The sequence below is a fragment of the Lycium barbarum genome, chromosome 9 (genome assembly GCF_019175385.1).
Source record: "Lycium barbarum isolate Lr01 chromosome 9, ASM1917538v2, whole genome shotgun sequence".
Lineage (NCBI taxonomy): Eukaryota > Viridiplantae > Streptophyta > Magnoliopsida > Solanales > Solanaceae > Lycium > Lycium barbarum.
In genome coordinates this window covers 10,476,232-10,501,530 of record NC_083345.1, presented here as the reverse complement: position 1 = coordinate 10,501,530, position 25,299 = coordinate 10,476,232, and the positions used below count along the sequence as shown (strand labels likewise).

The 25,299-nt window shown below is 35.7% G+C and overlaps 3 protein-coding genes and 1 long non-coding RNA gene across 4 annotated transcripts; 1 reads left to right on the top strand and 3 right to left on the bottom strand.

Moving 5' to 3' along the window:
* Window positions 1-3,169: 3,169 nt before the first annotated feature.
* LOC132611624 (uncharacterized) lies at window positions 3,170-4,738 on the bottom strand. The gene has a single exon (XM_060326027.1). It carries the CDS (start codon window positions 4,736-4,738, stop codon window positions 3,170-3,172), a length of 1,569 nt encoding a protein of 522 aa, XP_060182010.1.
* Window positions 4,739-13,253: 8,515 nt separating this feature from the next.
* On the top strand, window positions 13,254-16,069 carry LOC132609330 (uncharacterized). Its single transcript, XR_009570804.1, has 2 exons — window positions 13,254-13,663; window positions 15,541-16,069. It is a non-coding gene; the product is annotated as an uncharacterized LOC132609330 (long non-coding RNA).
* A 338-nt stretch (window positions 16,070-16,407) lies between these two features.
* Window positions 16,408-19,835, bottom strand: LOC132609329 (pentatricopeptide repeat-containing protein At1g06140, mitochondrial-like). The gene is made up of 3 exons (XM_060323243.1): window positions 17,668-19,835; window positions 17,507-17,575; window positions 16,408-17,143 (listed from the first exon to the last, which is right to left on the bottom strand). The coding sequence occupies exon 1, from the start codon at window positions 19,656-19,658 to the stop codon at window positions 17,763-17,765; it is 1,896 nt and encodes a 631-aa protein (XP_060179226.1). The 5' UTR covers window positions 19,659-19,835; the 3' UTR covers window positions 16,408-17,143; window positions 17,507-17,575; window positions 17,668-17,762.
* Window positions 19,836-21,727: 1,892 nt separating this feature from the next.
* Window positions 21,728-23,590, bottom strand: LOC132610107 (MYB-like transcription factor EOBI). The gene is made up of 3 exons (XM_060324369.1): window positions 23,336-23,590; window positions 22,696-22,825; window positions 21,728-22,605 (listed from the first exon to the last, which is right to left on the bottom strand). The coding sequence occupies exons 1-3, from the start codon at window positions 23,496-23,498 to the stop codon at window positions 22,143-22,145; spliced, it is 756 nt and encodes a 251-aa protein (XP_060180352.1). The 5' UTR covers window positions 23,499-23,590; the 3' UTR covers window positions 21,728-22,142.
* Window positions 23,591-25,299: the final 1,709 nt, after the last annotated feature.

Here is a 25,299-nt window from a genome sequence, read left to right as displayed (position 1 = left end):
AGGATGGGCTAGTGAATTAAAACATAGACTGATCTAAAAAATTGAGATAAAAGATATGGGCTAGCCCAAAAAATATTAGGAGTTAATCGGACTTTGATTTGGAGTCCGGTAAGTCAAAATACGGATCGAGTGCAAGAAATAGTTTGTCTTCTAAATTTGAATAAGAGACCCGTTTAAATAATTCGTGTTAAATATTGCTCAATACAAAATATGCAATCATCAATGCTCGGATAAAAAATGGCGTTGCAATAGCCGTGCAATAATATTTTGAAAATTCGCACTGAAATAAAATACTATTATTTAATTATGCAAAGATAAATGCGATGTGTGTGCGTAAGCTGGTAAAATGCCAAAATGATAAAAAATTATGAATTAAAATAATAGTAATAATAATAATAATAAAAAAAAAAAAATAATAATAATAATAATAAATGCGATAATAGTAATAACAATAATTGATAGAATAATGCAATGACGGTATTGATAATAGGCTAATAATTATAGTAAACATAATATATATTTATTTTATTTTCTCAAAATATTAGAAGCACAAATAGGTATTTCAGGAGGAAAGGCGGGACAAAATTGGGTGTCAACAACTTGTCCCTCTTTGCCCGGTAATGATGAAAAGAGTTTTCGGGCAAAGACGTTGACTTAGTAGCCTATTTTGTCCCGGCTAGAGGATTATGAAGGACTAAGGGTAAAGAAAATTACGGCCGAACTCCGGTCTCTGAATCGCCTACATATCTCGGGCTGCACGAGAATCAGGCCGTGTGTAGTTCTGGGAAGACTACGACACCTATGACTGGCAACTCACGATTTGATGCGAATTCGCAAAAAATATTGTCCCAGTGTCGAGTTATGATGACACTGAGTATTGTGATAGAACTCCGAAAATTGAGTGTGCTGGAATGCGAACAGAAAATTTGAAATTGAAGCCGAGTGTTCGAGGTAGATCATTGACCCTTGTCGGAAGTTTGCTTATCCTTCCCGACGTATTGCCCCAGTTCGCTGCCGAAGAAATAGTTCCACGTTGCGCTAAAGCTCCTGCGAAACTTTAAACTAGATAAAATAGTCAGTAAAAATAAACATTGAAGTAAAGCGATGCAAGTGCGGTGCAATGCGGCTGCGAGCGCACGCATGAGCATTTGAAAATAATAATAAAACAAGGCAGGTGTGACGCGATGTCTTATGCAGAAATTTTAAAGGGCGGTGCGCAGCCTTATGCAAAAACTACAAAGGGCGGTGCGCAGCCCATGCGAACATGGAAGGCGGTGCACAGCCTTATGCAGAGAATTTAAATAGGGTGGTGCATGGCCCAAGCAGTATATGAATATGGAAATGATGCAAAGGGCGGTGCGCAGCCTATGCAAAAATTTTAAAAGGGGCGGTGCATGGCCCAGGCAATATATGGAAACGATGCAAAGGGCGGTGCGCAACCCCTGCATCATATGAAAGGTGGTTGAGCCCGAAATGTCCTATTTTAGGGTGGAAGAACCCGGGTATCCTGTTTTAGGGTGGAAGAACCCGATATCCTATTTTAGGGTGGAAGAACCCGAGCATCCTATTTTAGGGTGGAAGAACCCGAGCATCCTATTTTAGGGTGGAAGAACCCAAGCATCCTATTTTAGGGTGGAAGAACCCAAGTATCCTATTTTAGGGTGGAAGAACCCGATATCTTATTTTAGGGTGGAAGAACCCAATATCCTATTTTAGGGTGGAAGAACCCAATATCCTATTTTAGGGTGGAAGAACCCAATATCCTATTTTAGGGTGGAAGAACCCGAGTATCCTATTTTAGGGTGGAAGAACCCGAGTATCCTATTTTAGGGTGGAAGAACCCGAGTATCCTATTTTAGGGTGGAAGAACCCAATATCCTATTTTAGGGTGGAAGAACCCAAGTATCCTATTTTAGGGTGGAAGAACCCGATATCCTATTTTAGGGTGGAAGAACCCGATATCCTATTTTAGGGTGGAAGAACCCGAGCATCCTATTTTAGGGTGGAAGAACCCAAGCATCCTATTTTAGGGTGGAAGAACCCAAGCATCCTATTTTAGGGCGGAAGAACCCAAGTATCCTATTTTAGGGCGGAAGAACCCAAGTATCCTATTTTAGGGTGGAAGAACCCGAATGCTGTGCGTTTGCGAACAATGATGTTGTGCCTTTGCGGGACATTTGAAAGTAATAATGCAATGCAATGCAGGTGCGGTGCTTTTGCAGTGCGGGACATTTAAAAGCAGTAGTGCGTATGCAGTGCGGGAAATTTAAAGCAATAGTGCATATGCAGTGCGTGGTATTTAAAATAGTAGTGCCTGCAGTGCGGGGAGTTTAAAGCAATAGTGCATATGCAGTGCGTGGTATTAAAAAATAATAGTACATGCAGTGCGGTATTAAAAATAATAGTGCATGCAGTGCGGTATTAAAAATAATAGTGCATGCAGTGCGGGGAATTTAAAGCAACAGTGCGTGGTATTTAAAATAGTAGTGCATGCAGTGCGGGGCATTTAAAGCAATAATATTTGTGCGTGTTATAGGAAGATTCCAAACCGCTCGCTGCGCAGTCCCCGCAAAGCTGTAAGCATACTTCAGCTTCCGCAACTGGAAGCCTTGGTGATATTTCACCTTGCTAAAATGTTTCCATGAATAAAATTCCTGCGCTCAAAGAAAATTATGAGTTTCGAAATTTGTGTTGATTTTGAATCATCCTTGAATCACCCTTTGCTTCATGACTTTCGTAAGGTTTTCTTGATGCTAAGATTCGTATGCCGTGCATTATCGTTGAGGAGTAGCTAAAAATCGGTTCTGCGTTACTCAAAGGAAATTTGTTAGTATAAAAGAAAGTGGTTGCCTTGCGTTGAACATTGAAGCTTTGGCTTTGAATCTGTGCTTCTCGTTGCTATGCCATTGCAGAAATCTGATTATGTGAATATGGCTTGGGATAAGCCGTCTGCAAAATTTCTCCAGTTCGACTTGGGGGGGGGGAAATTGGAATTTTTTTTATTTATTGAGACCGGACCCAACATGGGCGCCTACGTATCCTGCTACTAACAGGAATCAGGTCGACCGTAGTTCATTTAAAAAGTCTAGAAAAGATTACAAGATAGCGGCTATTCCTAAAGATGGGCATGTGGAGGATGATATTCTCGAGTGTCGAGATGATGTCCCTATCAGTCGGCTTGACTTGTTGCACGCTTTCTTTTCAAATGCCTTGGTGCCAGTTTCGATGGATCACCCTTAACAACAGTTGTCTTTGTGTTTGCAATATTATCGGCTGAAGGCTCTAGCTGCAGCTTTATCTTGCCACTTTCAATCATGCTTTGAATCTTAAATCTTAGTGCTGGACATTCTTCAATGTCATGTCCTTGGATGTTTGAGTGATAAGCACAACTCTTAGATAAATCAAAGTTTGGCGGTGGATGCTTAGGTATAAATCCCTTCTTTGGTTGTAGAATACCCTTAGAACTCAACCTCTTAAATATGTTTGCCAGTGGTTCATTTAGAGGAGTGAAGCAAAAAGATTTCCTCTTCTTTTGATGTTGAGAGCTTGATTGTGCTTGGTGAAACCGTTGTTGGTAGCCTTGCTGGGAGTTTTGCTGACGAGGACATTGCATGGTGGCATAAGATTGAAAAATTTGGTGACTTTTATGGCATTGCGCTTGATGCATAGTCGTGGAAGCAAATTGGTTTTCCTTCATTTCACTTTGCAGATTTCCTAGTACCTCCGCTTGGAAGGTTTGGTGAACGGCTTGTGTTGCTGAGCTATCTGTAATTCTCCCTTCTTGAATGGCATTTTCTAGTTCTCTACCAATCCTAATCAAATCAGAGAAGTTGTGTGCACAAGCTCCGAGCAACTTATCATAATATAAGTCTTCCTGAATCTGGATGAAGGTTGAGATCAATTCCCTCTCGGATAATGGAGGATGTATTTTTGAAGCTTCTAACCTCCATCGTATGGCATATTCTTGGAAAGACTCATGTGGCGTTTTCTTTATTCTAAGCAGATCAGCTATGTGCGGATCGCCTCCAGTGTTAAACTCGAATTGCTTTATAAATCCGCGGGCCATATCTTCCCACGTAAGCCATTTGCTAAAATCTTGTTTAGTGTACCAATAGAGTGCTGATCCTGATAAACTTTGAATGAACAATCTCATTCGTATGGCTTCAATATGTCCAATACCAATTAATCTGCTGCAATAGTCCTTTAAATGAGCAACGGGATCTCCCTTCCCATTGAAAGTGTTAAACTTAGGTATTTTGTACCCTGACGGAAGCTCAGCGTTTGGATGCACACATAAATCTTCATACTTCAAAATCTGGAAATTTTTCGAACATAACTCTTCATTAATGACTTTCCTCAAATTGTGGAGTTCTTTTCCCAAATCTTCGTGGCAAAGCGACTTGATTTCCTTTCCAGGCCTCCTGTATGGGGATATCGCCAGTTCGTTTTCCTTACTTTTCTCGAATTGAGTGGTGGCTATGGAAAATTGAGGATTAGGAATTATCGCTACTTGATCGGGAGTGTAGGTCGAAGGCATTTGTGGAATGGTATAGGTAGGATTTAAGTGAGGCGAAATGGCTAAGGAAACGTTGCTGGAAGTTGAGGTTGTGTTAGGAAGAAGGCTTAAGGTATTTCCCAGATTGGCTACAATATTTTTTCGAACCACCTTTCCCTTGCTATCGTTTTGTTCTTGCACCAAACGCATACCGGTGTTGAAAGCTTCAAATCTCTCTGTCATTGTAGTCTCGTCCTTAATGCAGATTCGCAGCCAAAACAATGTTCAATGCCAGACAACCTTTTAAAAAGAAAAGTAAAACTTCATAAACAAAATAAAATGTTAGTGCATGAAGTAAAAGCTTCATAAACAATATATATATATATATATATCTTTTTTTTTTTAAGTGATCTAATTAAGCAGGCTCTAGATTAGAGACGACTTGAGTCATATAAAGGGAACGAACGGACGACAATGAATCATCAGCTATTTAGCTCTGACGGTTGAGAATGAATCGGAAGAAAGAAAACTGTATTGGAGTAGAACATGCCATTTGAGAAAGGTTGACTCATATCGAACGCCAAAGCTTGGTTCTGAGTTAATTCTTACCAATTCCAGCATATTTTTTTAAAAAAAATTGCCCCAGTTTTAGAATGTTTTGAAAAATATCTTGGGTTGCATTCTAAAATTGTCCCAGTTTCATGCTCCTTCGTTTGGGGAATATTAAAATTTGTAGTAAATAAGACCGGGCCTTATATAGGCTGCCTACGTATCCTGTATCCGACAGGAAATCAGGTCAAACGTAGTTCGGGTAACATGCAAATAGGAAAAAAAAATTCTACCCCAATATGACCGAGTCCCTATGTGGGCTGCCTACGTATCCACCGAGGAATCAGGTCAAGCGTAGTTCGCCTGGTGTGTAAAAGTTTTTTTTTTTTTAATGATGCAAGAGATTAGTTTAGAGAAGATCATGATTGATCGGGTGCAAGACAGTTGAATTTAATGTACCCGAGAGTTACGAAGCACTGGCGGGTTGCAAAATGTCAAGGACAAGAGGCCTGTGAGATTGTCCTTCGACTTGCATGCTAGAAATTGAAATTAATAGGTGCGCGAAGATAAATTTTAGCGACCCAGAATGACGCGTTTGACTGAGCGAAGACTCCGCAGAAGCAAGGTACTTGAACAGTCATTCTTGAACAACTTGATGGCAAAAAATTGAACAAATATCGAGAAGTGCCATTTGATAGATTGTACCAATAAATTTGGACATCTACCAATTTAAGAAAACGATAAATGCTGAAAATGATAGAATTTGAAAGTAAAAGTTCCATGACGTAAACCGAGTGCAAAATGGATTCTACGAGGCATGGAGCTAACGGGTCAAATGTTCCGTCGTTTGAGACCGAAGATCATACCCGTAAAAGAAGGACACGAAAAGCTCTAGAATTTGCAGTTTGATACGAGACAAATTGTCCGACACTAATAGATTTGAGTAACTAAGCGAATAACGATAAGAGAATGCCTATTAAAATAAAGTTGGAATGATAAGAGCTAACTTTAGGATTTTCAAAGCTAGTTCATGTATGCGAAAATTAGGAAATTTGCTCCGACGATTAGAAATTTGTCGAGAGTCATGCTAAGAATGCGAGTGATCTTAAAGGTGCTCTAGAGTGGCTAAAGTGCGCTAACCGCGGAATAAATAGTTTTTTTTTGTTTTTTTTTTTTTTTTTTTTTGAAGTGAGGATGATGCAAAAATAATTAATGAATAATATGCAATTGTGCGGCAAAGCAAATATGAATTTTACTTTTCTTCTGAAACAAAGATGATGTTAGCAAATATCAAGTAATAACTTTTTCACAAATAAATTCAAATAAGAGCCTTCAAATAAAATTAATTAATGAGCTTGGCATCAGGTGATAATCGCAAATAAATTCAAAAGCAAGCATATTGCAAATAAATTTAAGTAAACCACTTAGCAAGCAAGCAAACGCCTTATAACACAAACATTGATAAGACGTCCTAATATGCAGGGATCTCTTTATGCCAGAGGTAGGCCTAACGCGAATTTGAAGGATAGAATATACGATTATATATCATCCCAATGTGCTATTAATTAAAGACCCATACAAAGTTTAAAAATCTTGGTACAAAGAAAATTATTACAACTTGACTTTCATAAGCTAACTAACAATGAGAAAAGTCCTTCGTCATCCTTGAGCCTCTTGGTTGCTTGGATATATTCACCGATCTTTCGTCGATTTTGGATAATGTATGACATAGCCAAAACTCCTCCCGTTTTGATGCCTTCTTTAACACAGATCTCTCTTTGCTCAGCTAAAACTGTATCTAATTCTTGCATGCTGTTCGCATTGTACCGATTTATGGCTACCTGCGTTCACAAACGGTTAGTTCTACCTAAATAGCACATGGTCCACATAACGCACATGTTTATCCTTCAAATCAATGCACATAACGTGATAGCTGTCGCTTGGGGTCATAGACCCACTCGAACATTTGGAAGAGGTTAACTAATGGACTTAATACACCTTGGGCATTAAGCCTCCTAGGCTCGTGCATGTCCTTAAAAGGGTTTTGGCTTAGCTCTATCTTAAGCTGACTAAGAGTTGTTTTCCTATGACACAAGGTTCCCGAGTGGACTACTCGAGTGAGAAGGCTACGCGGTCACCGTTATTCGGACACCCCCGCGCACGCGCCAACTCTCCTAAGATTTGGATTCTACGAAGAAATTTGCGGGTGCGCTAAGCACACCTCGCGTGTACGTGTGATAGTGTGAGATTTCCAAAAGTGGAGGAAATATGAACGGGATGCCAATTTAAGGAAAGCAGTAACATATTATTACATAGAAAATTTCTCATAATAAAGCAAATACTTAAGAGAACACAAAAGAAACAAACAAGGCAACAAATAAAAGCAAGCATAAAGAAAACAATCAAACATCCAACAATTTAATTATTAACCTAAGTGTGTTATGGTTAGAACCTAGAATTCCCCAGCGGAGTCGCCAAGCTGTTATACCCCATTTTAACCTGAGAGATTAAAGCGGAGTACAACATATTGGAGATTCCTGAATTGCTTGTTTTAAGGAGTCGCCACCTAATTGATTTTAAGGTGAATTAGGGCACCTAATTATTAACTAAGGTAAAGTTAACTAAACCTCTGTTAATAGTCTGCTTAACTAATATGATTCTAGGTAAGGGTTCTATATTATCCTAAAGGGAAGGGGTTAGGCATCCTTTAGAATCCGTTAACTTACGGTTATCCGACCAAACTTAGGTTAATGAATTAATGTTAAATAAGATGCTTGAAATTTTAAGAAAAGAGAGTAAAGAAATGTCGCTTAGCTTTTTTAAGGAGAAATATAAAAATGATGCTTTAAGATAAGATTTAGAAAAAATATAATAATTTGCATAAAAGAAAATTTTTTAAATGCCATTTAAAATAAAATTTATAAAAGTTGATAAGGCTTAAAATAATAATGTTGTTTAAAATAAAATTTGCATGAAATATATAAGTAGAAGGAAACGCGAGTTTGTGCAATGTTTAAATAAATATTTGAAACAACTCAAGTGGCAAAATATTAATTGATTTTGCAATTTAAGAATATAGACAAGATGCGAGTTTTCTTTCTCCTTTTCATTATCATTTATTAACTATGCTTAATTAAAAATATGCATGATTGACTCAAAACTTGAAAAAGTTATTTAAAATATGTTCGAATTTACGTTTGCATATTAATGATGTTTTGAAATTAAGACAATAAGAATGTGACTCCTTTAATTCGAAAAATATGAATTTTATACCATCCATTATTCTATAAGTAAATATTATGGATACTATAAATAACTTTAATATAAAAAGAAGAAACATGGAATTGATTGTTTGTCTCTCTTAAACTAACTACCCATTACTAAAACTAAATCTACTAATTCATTAGGATTTATCTAAACTAATAAAACAAAACAAAGAAAGAGTTAAATGGGCTCAAATTAATATGCACAAAATAAACAGAGGAAGAGATAATTTAAATGGGCTCAGCCCATTTTCGGACTGATAGCCATAGTGCTGCTGGGATAGTTCATCCCATTTTTAAGGGGGCTGTTGCAATCTGTTGCTGTTTGCCTGGGCCAACAGCCCAATATTTTGTTTCCTTTGCTGCGGACACAACTGGATAGAAAGGAGGAAATGATGTTCCGTAGGGCCTTGGCCCAACATCGAATGCGGAAGACGAGTCCCTCGGACTCGTATGCGAAGGTCATGCATAAAAACGAAAGCAAAGGATTAATATGTGATCAACAAATAAAGTTAAAATGTATGGCGCAAATTAAAAGAACAAAAGAATGGATTGCACATATACTATGTATATTTCATGTCTAACACATTCATAGGGATATATATTTTCATGAACGTACTTCAATATACATTCATATACATACTTCAACTGAAGTACACTTGCGACGAAACGTACAAAATCTAAACAACTCAAACTGAAATTGGTAACATTACGTACAGGACCTGCTAGTACATGTTCATTCATGTGAAGATGCTCCGAGTATAGATTAAGTATACTGGCAATGTACAACGCATATCAAGTCTAAACAGGAAAGATGCCTATAATACTCGGGTATATTTTAGTTATCCTTTTCCTATTATCGAAACTACATACTGATGACCATAAAAAACTATCACCACTGCCAGTAACTAATAATTCCATTCGACTAAAATCACAAATAGCCTCTTTTAGTTTTACCCAAGTCACAAATTCATTCATCATGCTAACCTATTTGAGCCAAAACGGAGCAAATAAACTACTTGAGGAATTAAGAAAAGAAAACAATGAGACTGAGGGGTGATGTTTAGAGTTGTGCTTACCATACTTTACTACTTGGGCATAGTTATTTCTAAAAAAATGAGAAAATCATTGGGGTCAAGAGCATAATAGACATACTGAGGTTTCATCTTTTACTCTAATTTCATCAAAAATTTGATTTCTTAACTAAATCATGTCTTTAACCGATCATCCAAAGTGAACACACTTCCTCTAATATAAGACTTCCAAAGAGGAGTTTAGATTTTAAAATAATTAGGCATAGCAATGCCCTTTTGCTGCAGCTTTCAAACATGCTTACAAAAGAAATGGTTTCTACCTTAGTTCCCAAAAGAAATTTTAAGGCTTCTACCAGGGAGCATATTCAGACAACAAATAAGACCAACTAAGTCAAGTACTAAGCTTAATCACAGTTGAACTAACAGCGAGCCAGATGGCACGAGTTTCATACTTAGAAAACAGGGACTGATATGTCTTTTGGGTCTCAAAAGGCAGTTTAAAGCTTAATAAAGATAGAGGTCTTATTAATAATACAACATCTTTTGGAAGTAAACAACATTCTGCCCAAACCACACATATCGTTTAAAAGCTAGTCCAAATCATTAGACTGGATCCCCAATATACATACTGTATACTGAAATAAGACAACAAACATGGGCAGGTTCAAAAATACCAAAAAAGGAAATTCATGGGTATCTCACATAATTCAAAAACATTTAAGTGTAAAGGCTAGGTGAATCATAACAACATATAGACAAAGAGTACAAGCAAGCTTCAAATAGTCCTGCAAACAGCTAAGCCAAGCGATTCAGAGACATTTACTCAGATAATTTCTCATTATTAAAGCAGTAACCACACATGACTCTCAAGACTAGTTATCCTTTTTTTATTTTATTCAAAGCTCATTGTTAAAGAAGTTCTTATAGGGAAAATTGATTCTCTGACACTCATTTTTTTTTAAAAAATGTTAAACATGCCTCTATAATAAATTTCTAACTTAAAGAAAGAAATTATTACTTTTAAAAGCAGGAAATCTGGCTTGTTAAAAGGTATCTACACAAACATCCTTACAAGGTATCTTCCAGGAAAGTAAGGATTCCAATTAAACACAATATGCCCTAAAATGAACTTAAAGAGTGGCCATCAAACCTCAAGCTTAACAGCACCAATATAGGAAAATTTCAGGCAAGAAAACCATTTGAGAGAACAACTCGAGTCAAGATTTGGAACATCCACATAAATAAACACATAAGAGGCAGCTTCAGGGAGGAACCACACTCTAAGACCATTAAGTCAGGCCACGTTTCATTTTAGCATTTCATCTTACTTTAAACATGCTTAATCTAAGAGCATTCAACCACACAGAAACACATTTTGCTAAGATCATGGAAGTGATTCAAAACGAAGAAAGGAAAATGCTGAACATCAAGTTACCTAAGATATGCTGAAAAATACTTCAGAAACATAGAATGAGCAGGAATGAAGAGAAAATGAATATCGACGACAAATTCGACTCTAAAATATCAAATCGAACACACAAATCACTTCTCTACCTTGATATTCAGACTTCAGCGAAGAATAAAATACAACTTAAAGGGAATAAATATACTTGGAACAGACTTCAGCGGGCATGCGCTTAGTCAATACTTAAATTAACCTATAACACATATAATATGGCCTAAATACAACATACTCAAAGAACAAAAGGAAAAACGGGAGTGCAACAGTTACTTTAGTTTCCTAACATACCAAAACAAAAAAAAAAGACTAAACATATCATCCATAAAATTCAATAAAAGCTATATACAAGCATGAACCAAACAGAACTGAAACGAAAATGCGAAGTAAAAGGAGAATTATGGACCTTTTCCGGGTGCAGCGAAATGGGTGCGAAGCCTTCGATACACACTCAAACACTTCAAAACTCAATTCACAGACATAAGAGAGATTGAGAAAATTGAAAATTTTGCTTGGGGGATTTTAGCGACAAAAACGAAGGCTTTTGTTTCTATGGAATTTTTAGGCTAAAAGACTCCAATTTTCAAGGGGGGTTTGTGCGGCTGAGAACTTAGCTTCTTTGGGGGTATTCAAACTGCTCCCACTTTGTTTTTAGGGAATTTTTCGTGGCAAAAAAAGATCCCTCAAAACGATTCAAAACCCCCTATTTATAGGGTTCTTGGTTGAAGAACAAATGACGGAGGGAGAAGAGGAGTGGGGACAAGAGTATGGTGGAGCAGAGGGGAAGTGGGGGCGTCAGACGCGTGAGGAACATGGTATGGTGGAGGCGGCAGAGGTGCGTGGTGCGTCAGAGAACATGGGGAACAGGGGTGTCGGAGAATGGCAGAAGCGTGGGGGGTAACGCGGTGGAGATGGCAGGCGAGGGCGATGGAGGAGAGAGAACGAGTGGGGTGGCGATGGGGGAGCAGTGAGAAAGAGGGAGAGAGAGGGCGCGGCCGCGGGAGTGAAGATGAAGGGGAAACCCTTTTTAGGGTTTCCCTTATCTTGAAACGGAATGGGTCGGACCCAATCCATTTATGGACTGGGTCAATTTTTAGACTGAGTAATAAAAGGATGGGCTAGTGAATTAAAACATAGACTGATCTAAAAAATTGAGATAAAAGATATGGGCTAGCCCAAAAAATATTAGGAGTTAATCGGACTTTGATTTGGAGTCCGGTAAGTCAAAATACGGATCGAGTGCAAGAAATAGTTTGTCTTCTAAATTTGAATAAGAGACCCGTTTAAATAATTCGTGTTAAATATTGCTCAATACAAAATATGCAATCATCAATGCTCGGATAAAAAATGGCGTTGCAATAGCCGTGCAATAATATTTTGAAAATTTGCACTGAAATAAAATACTATTATTTAATTATGCAAAGATAAATGCGATGTGTGTGCGTAAGCTGGTAAAATGCCAAAATGATAAAAAATTATGAATTAAAAGAATAGTAATAATAATAATAATAAAAAATAATAATAATAATAATAATAATAATAATAATAATAATAATAATAAATGCGATAATAGTAATAACAATAATTGATAGAATAATGCAATGACGGTATTGATAATAGGCTAATAATTATAGTAAACATAATATATATTTATTTTATTTTCTCAAAATATTAGAAGCACAAATAGGTATTTCAGGAGGAAAGGCGGGACAAAATTGGGTGTCAACAGTTATGACTCTCAGAATCTGCATGATTTCCTGTTTAAATTGATCTGCTATCAAGCAAGCAACCCGAATCAACCCTCATGGAATTTAAACTTGTAAATTTTGCTACCAGAAAACTTGTGTTGTATTAGGGATTGATCCTTCTGTTGATGAAATGTTTTCTTTTCCGAACCAAGTTCTGAGAAAAATATTTATTCAGTTGAAGCTATGCGATTCTTGTCATTGGTGGGTCCAAACCAGCTTAGTCCCTAACTTCAGCGAATCAACAATTTTTACTTGAACTTTCCCCATGTGTGCTGTGTGCATGAGATTAGGACAAAAATAGCTGAAATCAGACAAAAATGACTGAAGTGTAACCATTTTTGTTTGAACTTCGAGCAAAAATGACTGAACTTCAACCATATGTAACTTTAGACATTGTGTCTCAAGTTCGGTTTTGTCAAGCCTATCTTTAGACACCGCATGCCTGAAGTGGATATATATGCATAAATTTTTTAGGAAAAACAACAAAAAATACCCCTAAAATGTAAAATATTTACCTAAAATGTAAAATATTTACCCGTCCATACCCCCTCTTAAACTAATTTCGCTTCTTACCCAACTGGCCGAAAATATTTTCTCGAGTGTCCCCTCGCCCAAAATCCTTTCTCCCCGATACCATCACAATATATGTATATAAGATGATGATATCATAGAGATTCTTTTGAGAGAAGTGTGTCTTTTGAATAAATAAATATGATACCATATCAGTATATTTATATACCATGTTGATATCATAATTTTGAGTGAATTTCGGGTAAACAGTTTCAGGGGCATGAAAGTAAGAGTGGTGTTTTCAGGGGACATAACGTTTTTTTCCCAAAAATTTAAGGTGGATAGAAGTTACATGGCAACGTCAAAACAGGCTGTTATATCAAATTTTTACTATTTTAGGAGTTGTCTCTGGATAAAATACTTAGGCCCACGAGTGAAAATATTGATCCATGTGATAAAAGCCCATAATTCAGCCCAATAAAGTTGCCACAGGGCATAGCTTCCTGCTTTTCACTCAGTCCCAGGTGTTGGAACACAGAATCTTGTTGTCTCTATTTTCGCCACGATCTTTCTGAATTTCCTAAACCCCATTCCTCTCCTTCTCAGTAAGTTTCATACCCATCTTTTCCTTTTTCTTTGAGGAACAATTCTTTCTTCTTATGATTCATTTTAGTACAATTTTGCGATCCTGAAAATGTAAAGAAAATATGTGGGAATTTTGGCTGGATTTAGTGAGTAATTTTTATTTAAATTATCTTAGTGGAAAAATAATTTGTTTTCTTTTGTTTGGTAGGCATATGCTGTACCTTATTTTTTTAGCTCTCCTACTCTCTCTCTTTTTTTTTTTTAATTGTTTTTTTAGGTGGGGAGGGGTTAGATTTGTTTGGATTGTTAAGAGTGCATTTTCCTTGTTATTGCTGTCACTTTTGGTTGTATAAAGAAAAACAAAAAAGTATGAGGCTGATCACTCCAATGTAAACAATTTCACAATTCAAGGAGTAGTTGGACAAAAACTTTAGAATTTTACAATCACAAAGCAAAACTAAAAAGAATTTATAGGGCTTAGAGTGATGAGAACAAGAATACTAGTGTTTGGTAACTAAGTAGTTTTCCAATTTTGGGTTTTGACTTGGGGTTTGCTTGGCTGCATATGCAAAATAGTCCAAGCATAAAATTCTACATAAGCAATACAATGTTAAATTGGTTGCATAAGAAAATAATCTCTGTTATAACTAATGCAATGTTTGGTTTGCGGTATTAAAGTCCACGTAGACAAATCATTTGGTTGGTCTAATTAACCCTGTGCTGCTAATATCCATGAGATAGGATGTTGAATAAGAATATGTGTATCAATACATGAATCAGAGTATTATAGATAGAAACGTTCTTACCGTAGGTAATTCTTATGTGAGAATCTCTACGTTATTATTCGTCGCATAACAATCTCCACATTATTATTCACTACATATATAAACTCTGTGTAATAATCCCTCCATAACTAATCCATGAATCAAACAACCCCTTGAGGAAACCAGTCGGGCCTTGGAGCCACATCCAGGAAAACCATTGACCTCCATCGCGGAGATTAATGTTTTTCAGCGAATGCACAAGTCTGCTTTCTTGGCTTTTATTGTTCCCTAAAAGTTTTGCTCCACCAATGTAGAAGTGTACATATAATTTATTGATAAATTAAAGTTTACGGTGGTAATAGGGTGTCCTTAATAGAGACAACTCTTGATGAAAGAGATTCTCTTTCCTTCTTTCTTGTTCTTGATATTTTGTTCCTTCACTCCTCCGCCATATTTGTATTTCTCAATAGGTAATGCTGCTTTCCTTTTACACTACTGATAAAAAAAAGCTGATGTTTTCTCTTTACATAGTTCTCACACATAGATATGTGCCAAATACTCACACAAGTCCACAACCTGGGGGTTCTTCTCTATTTATTATGATGAAGACCCTTACAAGAAGATGAGTCTTTGTCACATGGCTACTCTCGTTACAAGGGCTTGTCTTCTTGGAAGAGTAAATAATAAGGTGTCATATAAAATTATTTTCTGTCATACCAAAAAGAGTGTATAGGTTTCTCTTCTACAGATGACAGAAGAAATGTTTATTCTCAATTTCCAATCAGATGAAAATGTTAACTTCACCTATATTTAGTTGGAAAGAAGAGTATGAGTCGTTCCTCCTGTTTGGATAGGTAAATTTTGAAGGAAATATGAAATAAATAGGATGGTAGAGCTTGAAACATAATGTTTTATATGAAGAAGATACCATAATACTTTGCTGTACAACAAATTCAAGGTCAAAAGTTAACGGAAAAATGGAAGCCCCGCTTGTTTTCTTTGGCCTGGAGGTTGGGGTGTTGGGAACATTTTATTTTCTGTTTCGGTTGTTGGTGAGAGTTGAATATTTTTCATCATCTAGTTTTTCATGAACTAGGCAGTTGCTTATAAATTAATTTTTCATATGATGTTAGAATGGCATCCCAAGGATCATTGGAGGCGCCACCAGAGGAATTTCCAACTAGGATCAATTACCGTCTAAATGGCAAGCCTCGGATTGTAATTGAACACTACATGCCTGAACTGGAAACATATATGCCAAGAGATGCTGAACCAATTGATTTAAATGTATTGCGAGAAATCAATGATTGATTGACAGCTATGCTAGAAGATGTGAGATTGATGAAGAAACGACTTACCCTTATCATGATTTTGCAGTTACTATGTCTCTTTGTTGCATTTTCAGGTCTTTTTGTGAAGTTGATCCGAAAGTAAGTAGTGTTATCCAATGAGCCATTTAGCCTTCTAGGAATGCTGCTCGGAAGTTTGTCTAGGAAAATGGAGTGTTAATAGTTCTTTAAACTTTTGTGCTTTGAGTCGGTACTTTGCAGTCTGCATGCTTGTGTGCCTCTATCATCATGTGCTGTTGTAAATAAGTCCTTGTAATCAAGTTTTTGGCTTTTTTTTTACATTGAAAAGAAAAGATGAAAGAAGTTTCCATTTTGCTGTTCCTTTTTACCTTCTGTTGCGGTTGGGGGTTCCCAGACCGGGGTTTAAATTGAGTTATGAAAGATGAAGTAGGCAAGAAACTGAAGTAATTCGACCCAGCGTGAATGATTGCAGATCCTGAACCAAGTGTAGGTCCAGAGTTTAATTAGTTGAAGTAATTAGTATGTGTTTTTGTTCAACTTCCCTACTTCCATGTTCAGGACCCCTTGTTTTTGAACGCCATTGTATGGATGGCCCTCCTGCTGAAATTTCAGGATCTGAATTTGAACCGATGGTGAATAATATTAGTAGTGTAGTTTGATGGTATCTCAAGTCTGTCAGATCATTTGGAGACTTGTTGAGTACAAGAAATTCAATGAATGTAGGGCCTCAATAAAGCTACTTGTCCATCATATTCAGTTCATGAGTGTTGCTCCCACAAGTTTCAATAGATTCTAAAAGTTCGAACTTTCATAAACTCCCAATATATCGTTACAACATTATTGGGAAAAAGGGGGAAGTATGAAGAAAGAAATCAACAACATTTCCTGTTTGAAAGACCAGATGATAGACCTCAGAACCTTAGGACTCAACACAACTGCTCGTATACTTCCAACAAACCAGAGCTCATTTTTGGACTCTGAATAGAGCCTCTCCAGAAGTAGTAATGAAGCCGATTTTCCCTTTGGTTCCTGCAAGAAGACAGGCTTGCACTTCTTTAAGTTTGCGCAACCTATACAAGGTGTTGTCACCAGCGGCTTATGTGGATGGCATTCCTAGGTGCTCCTCCTTGACCAACACGTGCTCCAAACTTGAACTCAACTTCCTTTTTTCACAAGCATCCGCTTCTCTTTGCTGCAGCTTTCACAGTTCCACTCCTCCTTAGACCAGACTAGGCATCATTGTTGTACATTCATGTCTCCACCCGGATGTCCCAAGTAAAAGGTCAACTTATGGTGGTGTTGTAACAAAGGTTGTTGTTCTGAACTACTTCAATTTACTTCCATCAACTCTTCATAGTAGGGATAACTACACAGCATAGTTGGAGGGAGAGATGCATAAATGACGGCTCTTGATTGGTCATGTTAGCTGCAAACAATAATTAACACATCAGTCCATCTTGAAATTATTACATCGTCCTGCTTATTTCACTTGACAAATATTACAACATCCCGCTTGATTCACTCAACAAGAAGACCTCAAGCGCAATGATCCTTCCAGGAGAAAAATGAGAGGAAAGGGGACGAGGAACATAATTCAAAGTGACAATAAGATCGTACATTTATTTGAATGCATTGTTGTTGTTAGAATTAGAAAAGAGAATCATACAGATCTTGGAACAATATAATATTGGCCTACGAGCTTTCGCATTCTAAAAGATTCAGTGGTATTTGTCATTGGATTGTTTGTTTTCTCAAGTCGCAAAATGAGAGCAATATGCAGGTCATGTACCTTTCATTTGAGTCATTAGTTGGTGAAACATTTGCTAGCTGAAGTGAAAAGATGCAGAGAAAGGATACCCTGCAAAACGTAAATTGGGAAAGAAGCAATTACCAATTTTGCATTGGAAAATCAGATGAACTTTCTTGGTGAAATAGTTGAAAGAGATTTACATCATTATCCATCTATTATCCGTTTCACAATCACACGTAAAGGGCATCGCGTATTCAAATTTGCTTACTAACTGTTGTAACTTAATCACTTCTGATCATTCATACACCTTCACAGTATCTTCAAAGCCAACGCTATAATCATCTCGCTTCATTGCTAAGATGAGTTGATCTAGCATCTCATAAATTACAACAGAACTAGGATGAGACTTGTCAGCAACGTAGAAGCTGTGAGTTTCAGTATTAACGCTAATCCAACTACAACCAGGGAACTTCTTTAGCCCTTTATCTTTCATCATTGTTCTCACTTGAGCAACAACATCCCATTTTTGTGAAGAAGCATACAAATTCGAAAGAGATACATAATTTGAAGGGTTCTCAGGTTCCATCTGAATAAGAAACCTATATGCTAAATTGTGCACCTCACTATTTCCATGGATAGCAGAGGCATTCACGAGTGCACCCCAAATACTAGGACCTGGTTCCACAGGCATGGTCTTGATGAAACCCAATGCTCTATCAAATTGGCCTGCTTTACCCAACATATCCACAATGCATGCACACATCTCCAAAGTTGGTTCTAAATCATAATTGTTTACAGCAAAATCATATATCCGAATGCCCTCATCTACCAATCCTGACCTAGCACAAGCAGAGAGAACTCCAACAACTGTAATCCTATCTGGTTTAATCCCATGTTGAAGCATTTTCTCATACAAAATGATAGCACCCTGACCATTCCCATGTAAGGAGTAAGCGGAAATCATTGAACTCCACGATATGGCATCCTTAGTAACACAATCATGTTCAAAGACTCGTCGTGCACAACTCAAGGATCCTGACTTAGAATACATATCAATTAAAGCATTACACAAAGACACTTCATGATTCAACCCTCTCCTAGTTGAAAATGCATGAATCTGTTTTCCACCTTTCAAACGATCAAATGAGCAACAAGCAGGTAGGATACTAACAAGCGAAACCTTATTGGGCTCCACTCCTTCCACTTGCATGGCTTTAAAGAGTAGCAAAGCTTCATCAACATCTCCATTCAGCACATAACCATTGATCATTGCTGTCCAAGCAAAAACATTTCTATGCTTCAACCTATCAAAAACCCGCCTCCCCAATTCAACCCTCAAACTTTTCGAATACATATCAATCAAGCAACATCCTAAGTGAACATCAGAACAAACAACGAAATCCGACTCCAATCCACTCTTCACAATATAGCAATGCAGCTCTTTCCCATACTGCCAGTTCCCCTTCACCTCTCCACACAAACAAAGAAGCGTCGAAACTGTAAATGCATCAAATTTCCAACCTTCAACTATCATATCCTTCACAAAATCCCACAATTTTTCATCCAAAATCTTCTCTTTTTCACCCATATACCCTGAAATTACAACATTAAACGAAGAAATATTCCTATACGGCATTTCATCAAACACCTTCAATGAATCTTGAAAAACCCCACATTTACCATACATAGCCATAAAAGAATTAGCAACAACACTATCTAAAACAACCCCATTTCTCATACACCTACCATGAACAATTTTCCCAGAAACAACATCCCCTAATTCACTCAAAATTTTCACTATACCTGAAAAAGTAAACTCATCAGGGGTAACTTCACTTTTACACATTTGATTAAAAAGCTTAATACTTTGTCCAAATAACTTATTTTTTGCATACCCATTAATCAATATGTTCCAAAGATATTCACTTTTATGTTCAACAGTGTCAAAAACAAGTTTTGAGTAAATTGTGTTTTGGCTAGCAAAGTATGTAGAGATGAGTTTGGCTGCTATAACTGAGTTTTGGTCAAGTCCAAATTGAATGATTTTGGCGTGTAGTTGTTGGACATGTTTGAGAGATTGAGATTCAATTGAAAGTTGAAGTAAATCAATGAAATTTGTAGTTGAACAAGTGTAAAGACGTTTGGTTTTGGTTGAATTTTTTAAGAATTTGATTGCTGAGAGGGTTATCATCAGTATTGAGATTGAAAAATCATATCCCTCCCTAAGTATTAGACGTTTGAATCTTCTATTTTTAAAAGATGTGTTGTGTATTACGTTAAATTTTATGGTTTTAAATTTGTCAGGCTGACGGTGAAATTGAAAAACTTATTAATTATAAAAAAAATAAAAAATAAAACTCTTTTCGGGGCATATTAAAAAAAAAAAAAAAACATTTAAATTAGGATGGAAAGACTAATAATTTGAGCTTTGATATGAAAATGCTTTAATATTTCGTTGTTTTGATTTGGTTAATAGAAGGCGCGGGAAGTCGATAAACTGAAGAGGGTATTATTGCATATTGGCACTGATTAAGGGGTGAAAAAAGGATTTTTGACATTTTCTTCTTTGAGAATAAATAAATGTTTGGAGGTGAAAGTTAATTAAAGACATTAATTAAAGATTAATTTCTCAATATTATCCCTTTGCTCTTTTGCAAGTTTTCCTTAGAACAAGAGATAGTTAATGTTGTGATGTTTGGAAGACTCATTAATGAGAAGGGTGATTTGGAAAAAATTAATTAATATATCTGTGGACTTAAATTTTATTCATTTTGGACCATAAAAGAAGTGCAAAAAATTCATTTATATTTGGAATGAAGAGAGTATATTCCTAAACAATTTTGGTCTTTTAAGTTTGTTTAAAATGAGTTTTTTATTTTTGTCAAATATTTAATAAACTATCTGTTAGATTTGACGGATAATGTAAAAAAGAGGGTTTGCATTTGGAGGTGCAATTTCTGTTATTTTGATCTTTTTTTCTAGAGTCTTGATGTAACTTTTTGAGGCGCAACTTCTATTATTTTTGGTTTATTTTGGTGTGTTGTGAAGTTTTATGTTGCGGTTGCTAGGATTTGAGATGAGACTTCCTTGGTGTATCTGGTTAAAAAAAATTCCGCCGTTTTCCTCAATTCTAATAGACGAAGTTCGTTAAAAATTTTGACAAAAATTAAAAGTGATTAATTACAGCAAATTGAAAGAACCAAAACCGATCAAGAATATATTTAAGAGTACTTTGAATTATTCCGAAAATAAGGGGCAATTTTTGTCACTTTCTTGGAAAGTTAGAAAGGTCCACGTCATGCTATTCCTTTTCGAGGAAAGTATTAAATATTAGCACTACGTGGATGTTCATAACTCTTATGAAGTAACTTTCATTACTTTTTCTCATTACGTAGATACCGCTACTATTCTTAGTCATTATGTTTATAACTCTCACACCTTCATAATTTCAAATAATTTCATGTTGAAGATAATTAACCTTTTTGTAACCTTCTAATAGTAGTATAAATAGAGGCATCAGATTTGATATGACTTACACTTTGAAGTGATAAGAAGAGTTCTATCTCTCTCTCATAAAATTCTTGTCAATTCTGTTTGTATCTTTGGTCCTTCCCGTTTAGTTTGTAACATATCTTTTTACCCTGTTTTGCTCATTGGGATAAGTGATTTACTTTATTTTACTTATTTATTCATTTCAAATGGCAATCGATATTTTCAGGGACAATGTTCTTACTGCTAAAATATAAAAGTAAAGTAAATTGAAATGCTAATTGTATAGGATACATGAGATTGATTGGTTTTCAAATAATAGGAATAAACACAAATATATGATCTGTTGCATGCACTTCCTATATTTTATAAACTAAGAAATTGGAAGTACGAAAAAAGCTACAATTATATATCAAGAATGATGTATTGAAATGAAACTCTGGAATATAACCAATCGAGAAGTTCTTTAAAAGTTGAAGAAAATTAAAGAGAGTACTTATATAGCATAAAATCTCTTGCTTCTCTTCCTTAATTTGTCCTGTATGCTTATAGTGTTTAGAACTTAGTTATATATAACGTAAGTGACCCATCATTGCAAATTTGTTACCATTTTTTTGGTTATCAATTAACATTATTATAGAAATTTGCCTATAATTAAGTTGTGGGAGCTAGACTTAATTTTCTAAAAATCCAGCTAGAATTAATTAATTTTTTACGCCAACCAAGCATTGAACTTGAACTCAAATTTTAAGAAAAGAAAGTGTACAAAATTCCAAGCAAGCTAATTTTTTGGCAATTATGGTACAATTTCCTCAACATGAGCATCACACTAGCTAATCACCAACTGGGCTATTTTTGCAGCTCAGATAGCACAAAGTACATATTGTTATAAAATTATACTACAGTACTAAGATGCCTTATAAGCTCTCTTAGTTGGATAATAAACCTTGTTTGGTTAATTCCCAACTGACAACAAGTTATAATGAAAAAGGACAGCCTACATCCCGCTTCACACAGGGCTTGGTGAAGGGCCACACCTAAAGGGTAGGTGTAATATAGGCAATCTATCCTAATAAAGCATTAGTAGTTAACTTCACGGCTCGAACCCGTGACTTATAGATCACACAAACACTGAAAAAATTAGGACTGAAAAAGGGAAATTACTTCTAGTGGTTTTCTTGAGGATTTAATAGAAAGCTGGAGTAGCCATAGGCTGTAGGCCAGGAGTGTTGGTTTTGTTATAAGTTGTAGTAGTGTTGATAAAATGGCCATAAAAATCATCCAAGTTCCATAAGTCATCCCACATGATATCTTCATTGGATGATGATGAGGGTTCAGACTGTGACGTAGAAGTGCAGTTATTGAGCATTGAGTAGAAGGAGCCAACTTGCTCTTGTAGTTCAATTGTGTTTGGGTCAAAAATGGCCATTTCTTGTTTTGCTTGAGGCACAATTGGTAATGACATCACTTGTTTGATGTCGACTTGACTGTCGATTTGTTGTTGGAATTGTTGTCTTTTCCAGAGACGTGCTCGTGATTTTTCAAAGTTATCGCTCGAGTTCTTGGTCTTTTTCTTAAAATGTGTCCTCCAGTAGTTCTTGATCTCGTTGTCGGTTCTCCCAGGCAAGCTTCGAGCAATAGTTGACCACCTATATAAATTTAGAAAAAGAAATTGTCAGATATTAAGCTTAATTAATTAAGAAGAATAAAAAAAATCAGGGTTAAACAGTTAAAATCACCTGTTGCCCCATCTAGCATGAAGCTCAAGAATGATCCTCTCTTCTTGTGGGGTTATTTGCCCCCTCTTTAAGTCTGGCCTCAAGTAATTTACCCATCTCAACCTACAACTTTTTCCATTTCTTCTCAACCCTACAAGAATCAAGTAACCAAAAAATAAGAACCACTTATAAATAACAGGGTTCTATTTGAGAAAAATAATTAGTAAAACCAAAGGCTGTCTTCCCAAGTATTACAAAAATACAAATTTTCGATGAACGTTCTCATCCTTGGAAATATGAAACTTCCTACAGATAAATATTTCAGTCAATTTTCAATGAAATCCGTCAGAATATATTTTTTAGTAGTTAATTACATTAAGGTGTTTGGTATGAAAGAAAACATTTCTCAGGAAATGACTATCAAATATCAAGCTTGTAAGAAGAAAGGATGGTCATGATTTGAAAGACGAAAACGACCCTTTTCGATAATGTTTGTCTCTGACAGTCCATTTGAAACAGTTTTCTAAATTATATAGTGTTAAATAGCACACGAAATTCCTTCGATAACAATATTCTCAAAAACAATCTTCCGAAAAATATTTTCCTTCGTACCAAACACACTCAAAAGACTATTTTGCAAAGTATATAGTATAATGTTTACCTGTAAGCCTAGCAACAGAATTCCACCTGCCTTCACCATGCAACTGGACATATTCAACGAGCAATCTGTCTTCATCAGCAGTCCAAGGCCCTTTTCTCCAACCTTCTTCTATGAATCCCCAGTTGCTCCCCATTTGCTCACAACTCATAATTTCACAAAGCATAGTATATATAAAGACTTCTTATAAAAAAGGCTTAAAAAAAGGGGAGTAATATTTTTAGGTACTTACTAAGCTAAGCTGCTTTGTGCTAAAAATTCTGTGACATAATCTGCCAGTGTTTGTTGGGTATTTATATTTGTAGCCAAAGCTTGGACCCCAATATTCTCGCTTCTTTCCATCAGTCAATTTTATGTCCTTTTCAAATCATCAATATCCTTTTTTGTTACAAGCTAGATATGATCTGTACCATACCACTTAACTTGTTTATTACCAAACTGTCCACATCTACGTCTTTTAAAATATCCTTGAAGGTGGAGAAAGAAAGGGGATTGTAACATTTTTAGTCAGCCAGCTAAAGCAAATTTCATCCGCCTAACCTTAATAAATTCTTGTTGTCACGGTGTATATTTGATGTATAACAAGAGTATAACCAGTGTGCACATTGATTATACAATAAGTATACTGGCTAAAGTTTGTACAAAATAAATATTGCAGTTATTTTTTGTTATGAGCTTTGTTGGATTACTATTGTATAATTAAAAATCCCGAAGAAAAATGGAAACATAAATCAGACCTTGCACTTTAAGCTATGAATTCTTTTGAACATATTGTACTGAGGAAATAACAATTTGTTCGAGAAAATAATAGCAATCTTGTCATGTAATATGAACAAGAAGGAAAATTGAATAAGTTGATTTTAGACTCATAAAAAGACCATTTTTTGAATTTATATTTAATAGTTGAATTAATGGTCCGAAACATCTTGCAATATTCTACAAAACCAGATAATGAGAGAGAATAGAAAAATAAGAATAAAAAGAATTAATGGTAAAGCTAATGCCCAAAAGACAATATCCAAGAGGGTACTTGAAAGGAAAAAAAGAAGATTGCCAAGGGATTGGGTGACATGTTCGCATCTCGATCAAATCACATAAGTATATTTTATTAATATTAAAACACAAAAAAGTGAGCCCACAAAAAATAAAATAAAAAAGGCACAGTAAATTTCATAGACACAGGCCACGTATAACATAGGTTAATGCATTTGGACAACTTGACACTCTATAAAAAGACTTCAAAAGGGAATTTTTTTCTAGTTGTATTTAATGTTTAAACACTGTAATCAATAAGTTAATTAGGATTTAGGTGGATAATTCTTTAATCTTGAAAGCCACTGGCAGGTCTATAAGGAAGAAGCAGGTGTCGGATTAGCTTACTTCTTAAGGAGACTGATTCACTGTAATGCCCATTACTTATTTATTTATAGTTTGTTGGATTCCATTCTGGGTATGTGGTCCAATAAAATAAGATTAATTTTGTAAAAATATCAGGCTAAGCATGTTGTTAATACGTCATTAGGGAACAGATGGCGTTCAAAGTGATGATTTTGCTAGTCCGCATTAGAAGGTTAATATTCTTGATTTGCACACTTATATTTTCAGAATTTTTATTAGATATATTATTCAAGGTAGTACGGAGTAATAATTTTGTGGAACAATTATAAATAGCTAATTGAAAAAGGACCACAGAAATCAGTGCTCTTTTTTGTTCTAGGCAGAGAATACCCCAAAAAAATAAAAAATAAAATAATAAGGTAAAAAATCAATGATAGAAAAAGAAAAAAAAATGAGTATACTATTGATGTAAAAATGAGTGGTTAATTGTCTGTAATAGATTAATGTTCGGAACAAAATTTTAATTAAATAAGCATAGGGTAAAAGACGGTGCAAAATGAAAAAGAAAATAGAAACAATAGAAATGCTCAAGAATAGGAAGATTTTGCATTAAAATTTACGTTTAACGC

Bases quoted from the DNA above. Each gene is read 5' to 3' on its own strand.
- LOC132611624 (XM_060326027.1), bottom strand. From the start codon at position 4,738: ATGACAGAGAGATTTGAAGCTTTCAACACCGGTATGCGTTTGGTGCAA.
- LOC132609329 (XM_060323243.1), bottom strand. From the start codon at position 19,658: ATGATAACCCTCTCAGCAATCAAATTCTTAAAAAATTCAACCAAAACC.
- LOC132610107 (XM_060324369.1), bottom strand. From the start codon at position 23,498: ATGCTTTGTGAAATTATGAGTTGTGAGCAAATGGGGAGCAACTGGGGA. The intron at 22,826-23,335 runs GTAAACATTATA...TGATTCTTGTAG, and splicing joins TTCTGTTGCTAGGCTTACAG to GGTTGAGAAGAAATGGAAAA. The intron at 22,606-22,695 runs GTGATTTTAACT...AAATTTATATAG, and splicing joins CATGCTAGATGGGGCAACAG to GTGGTCAACTATTGCTCGAA.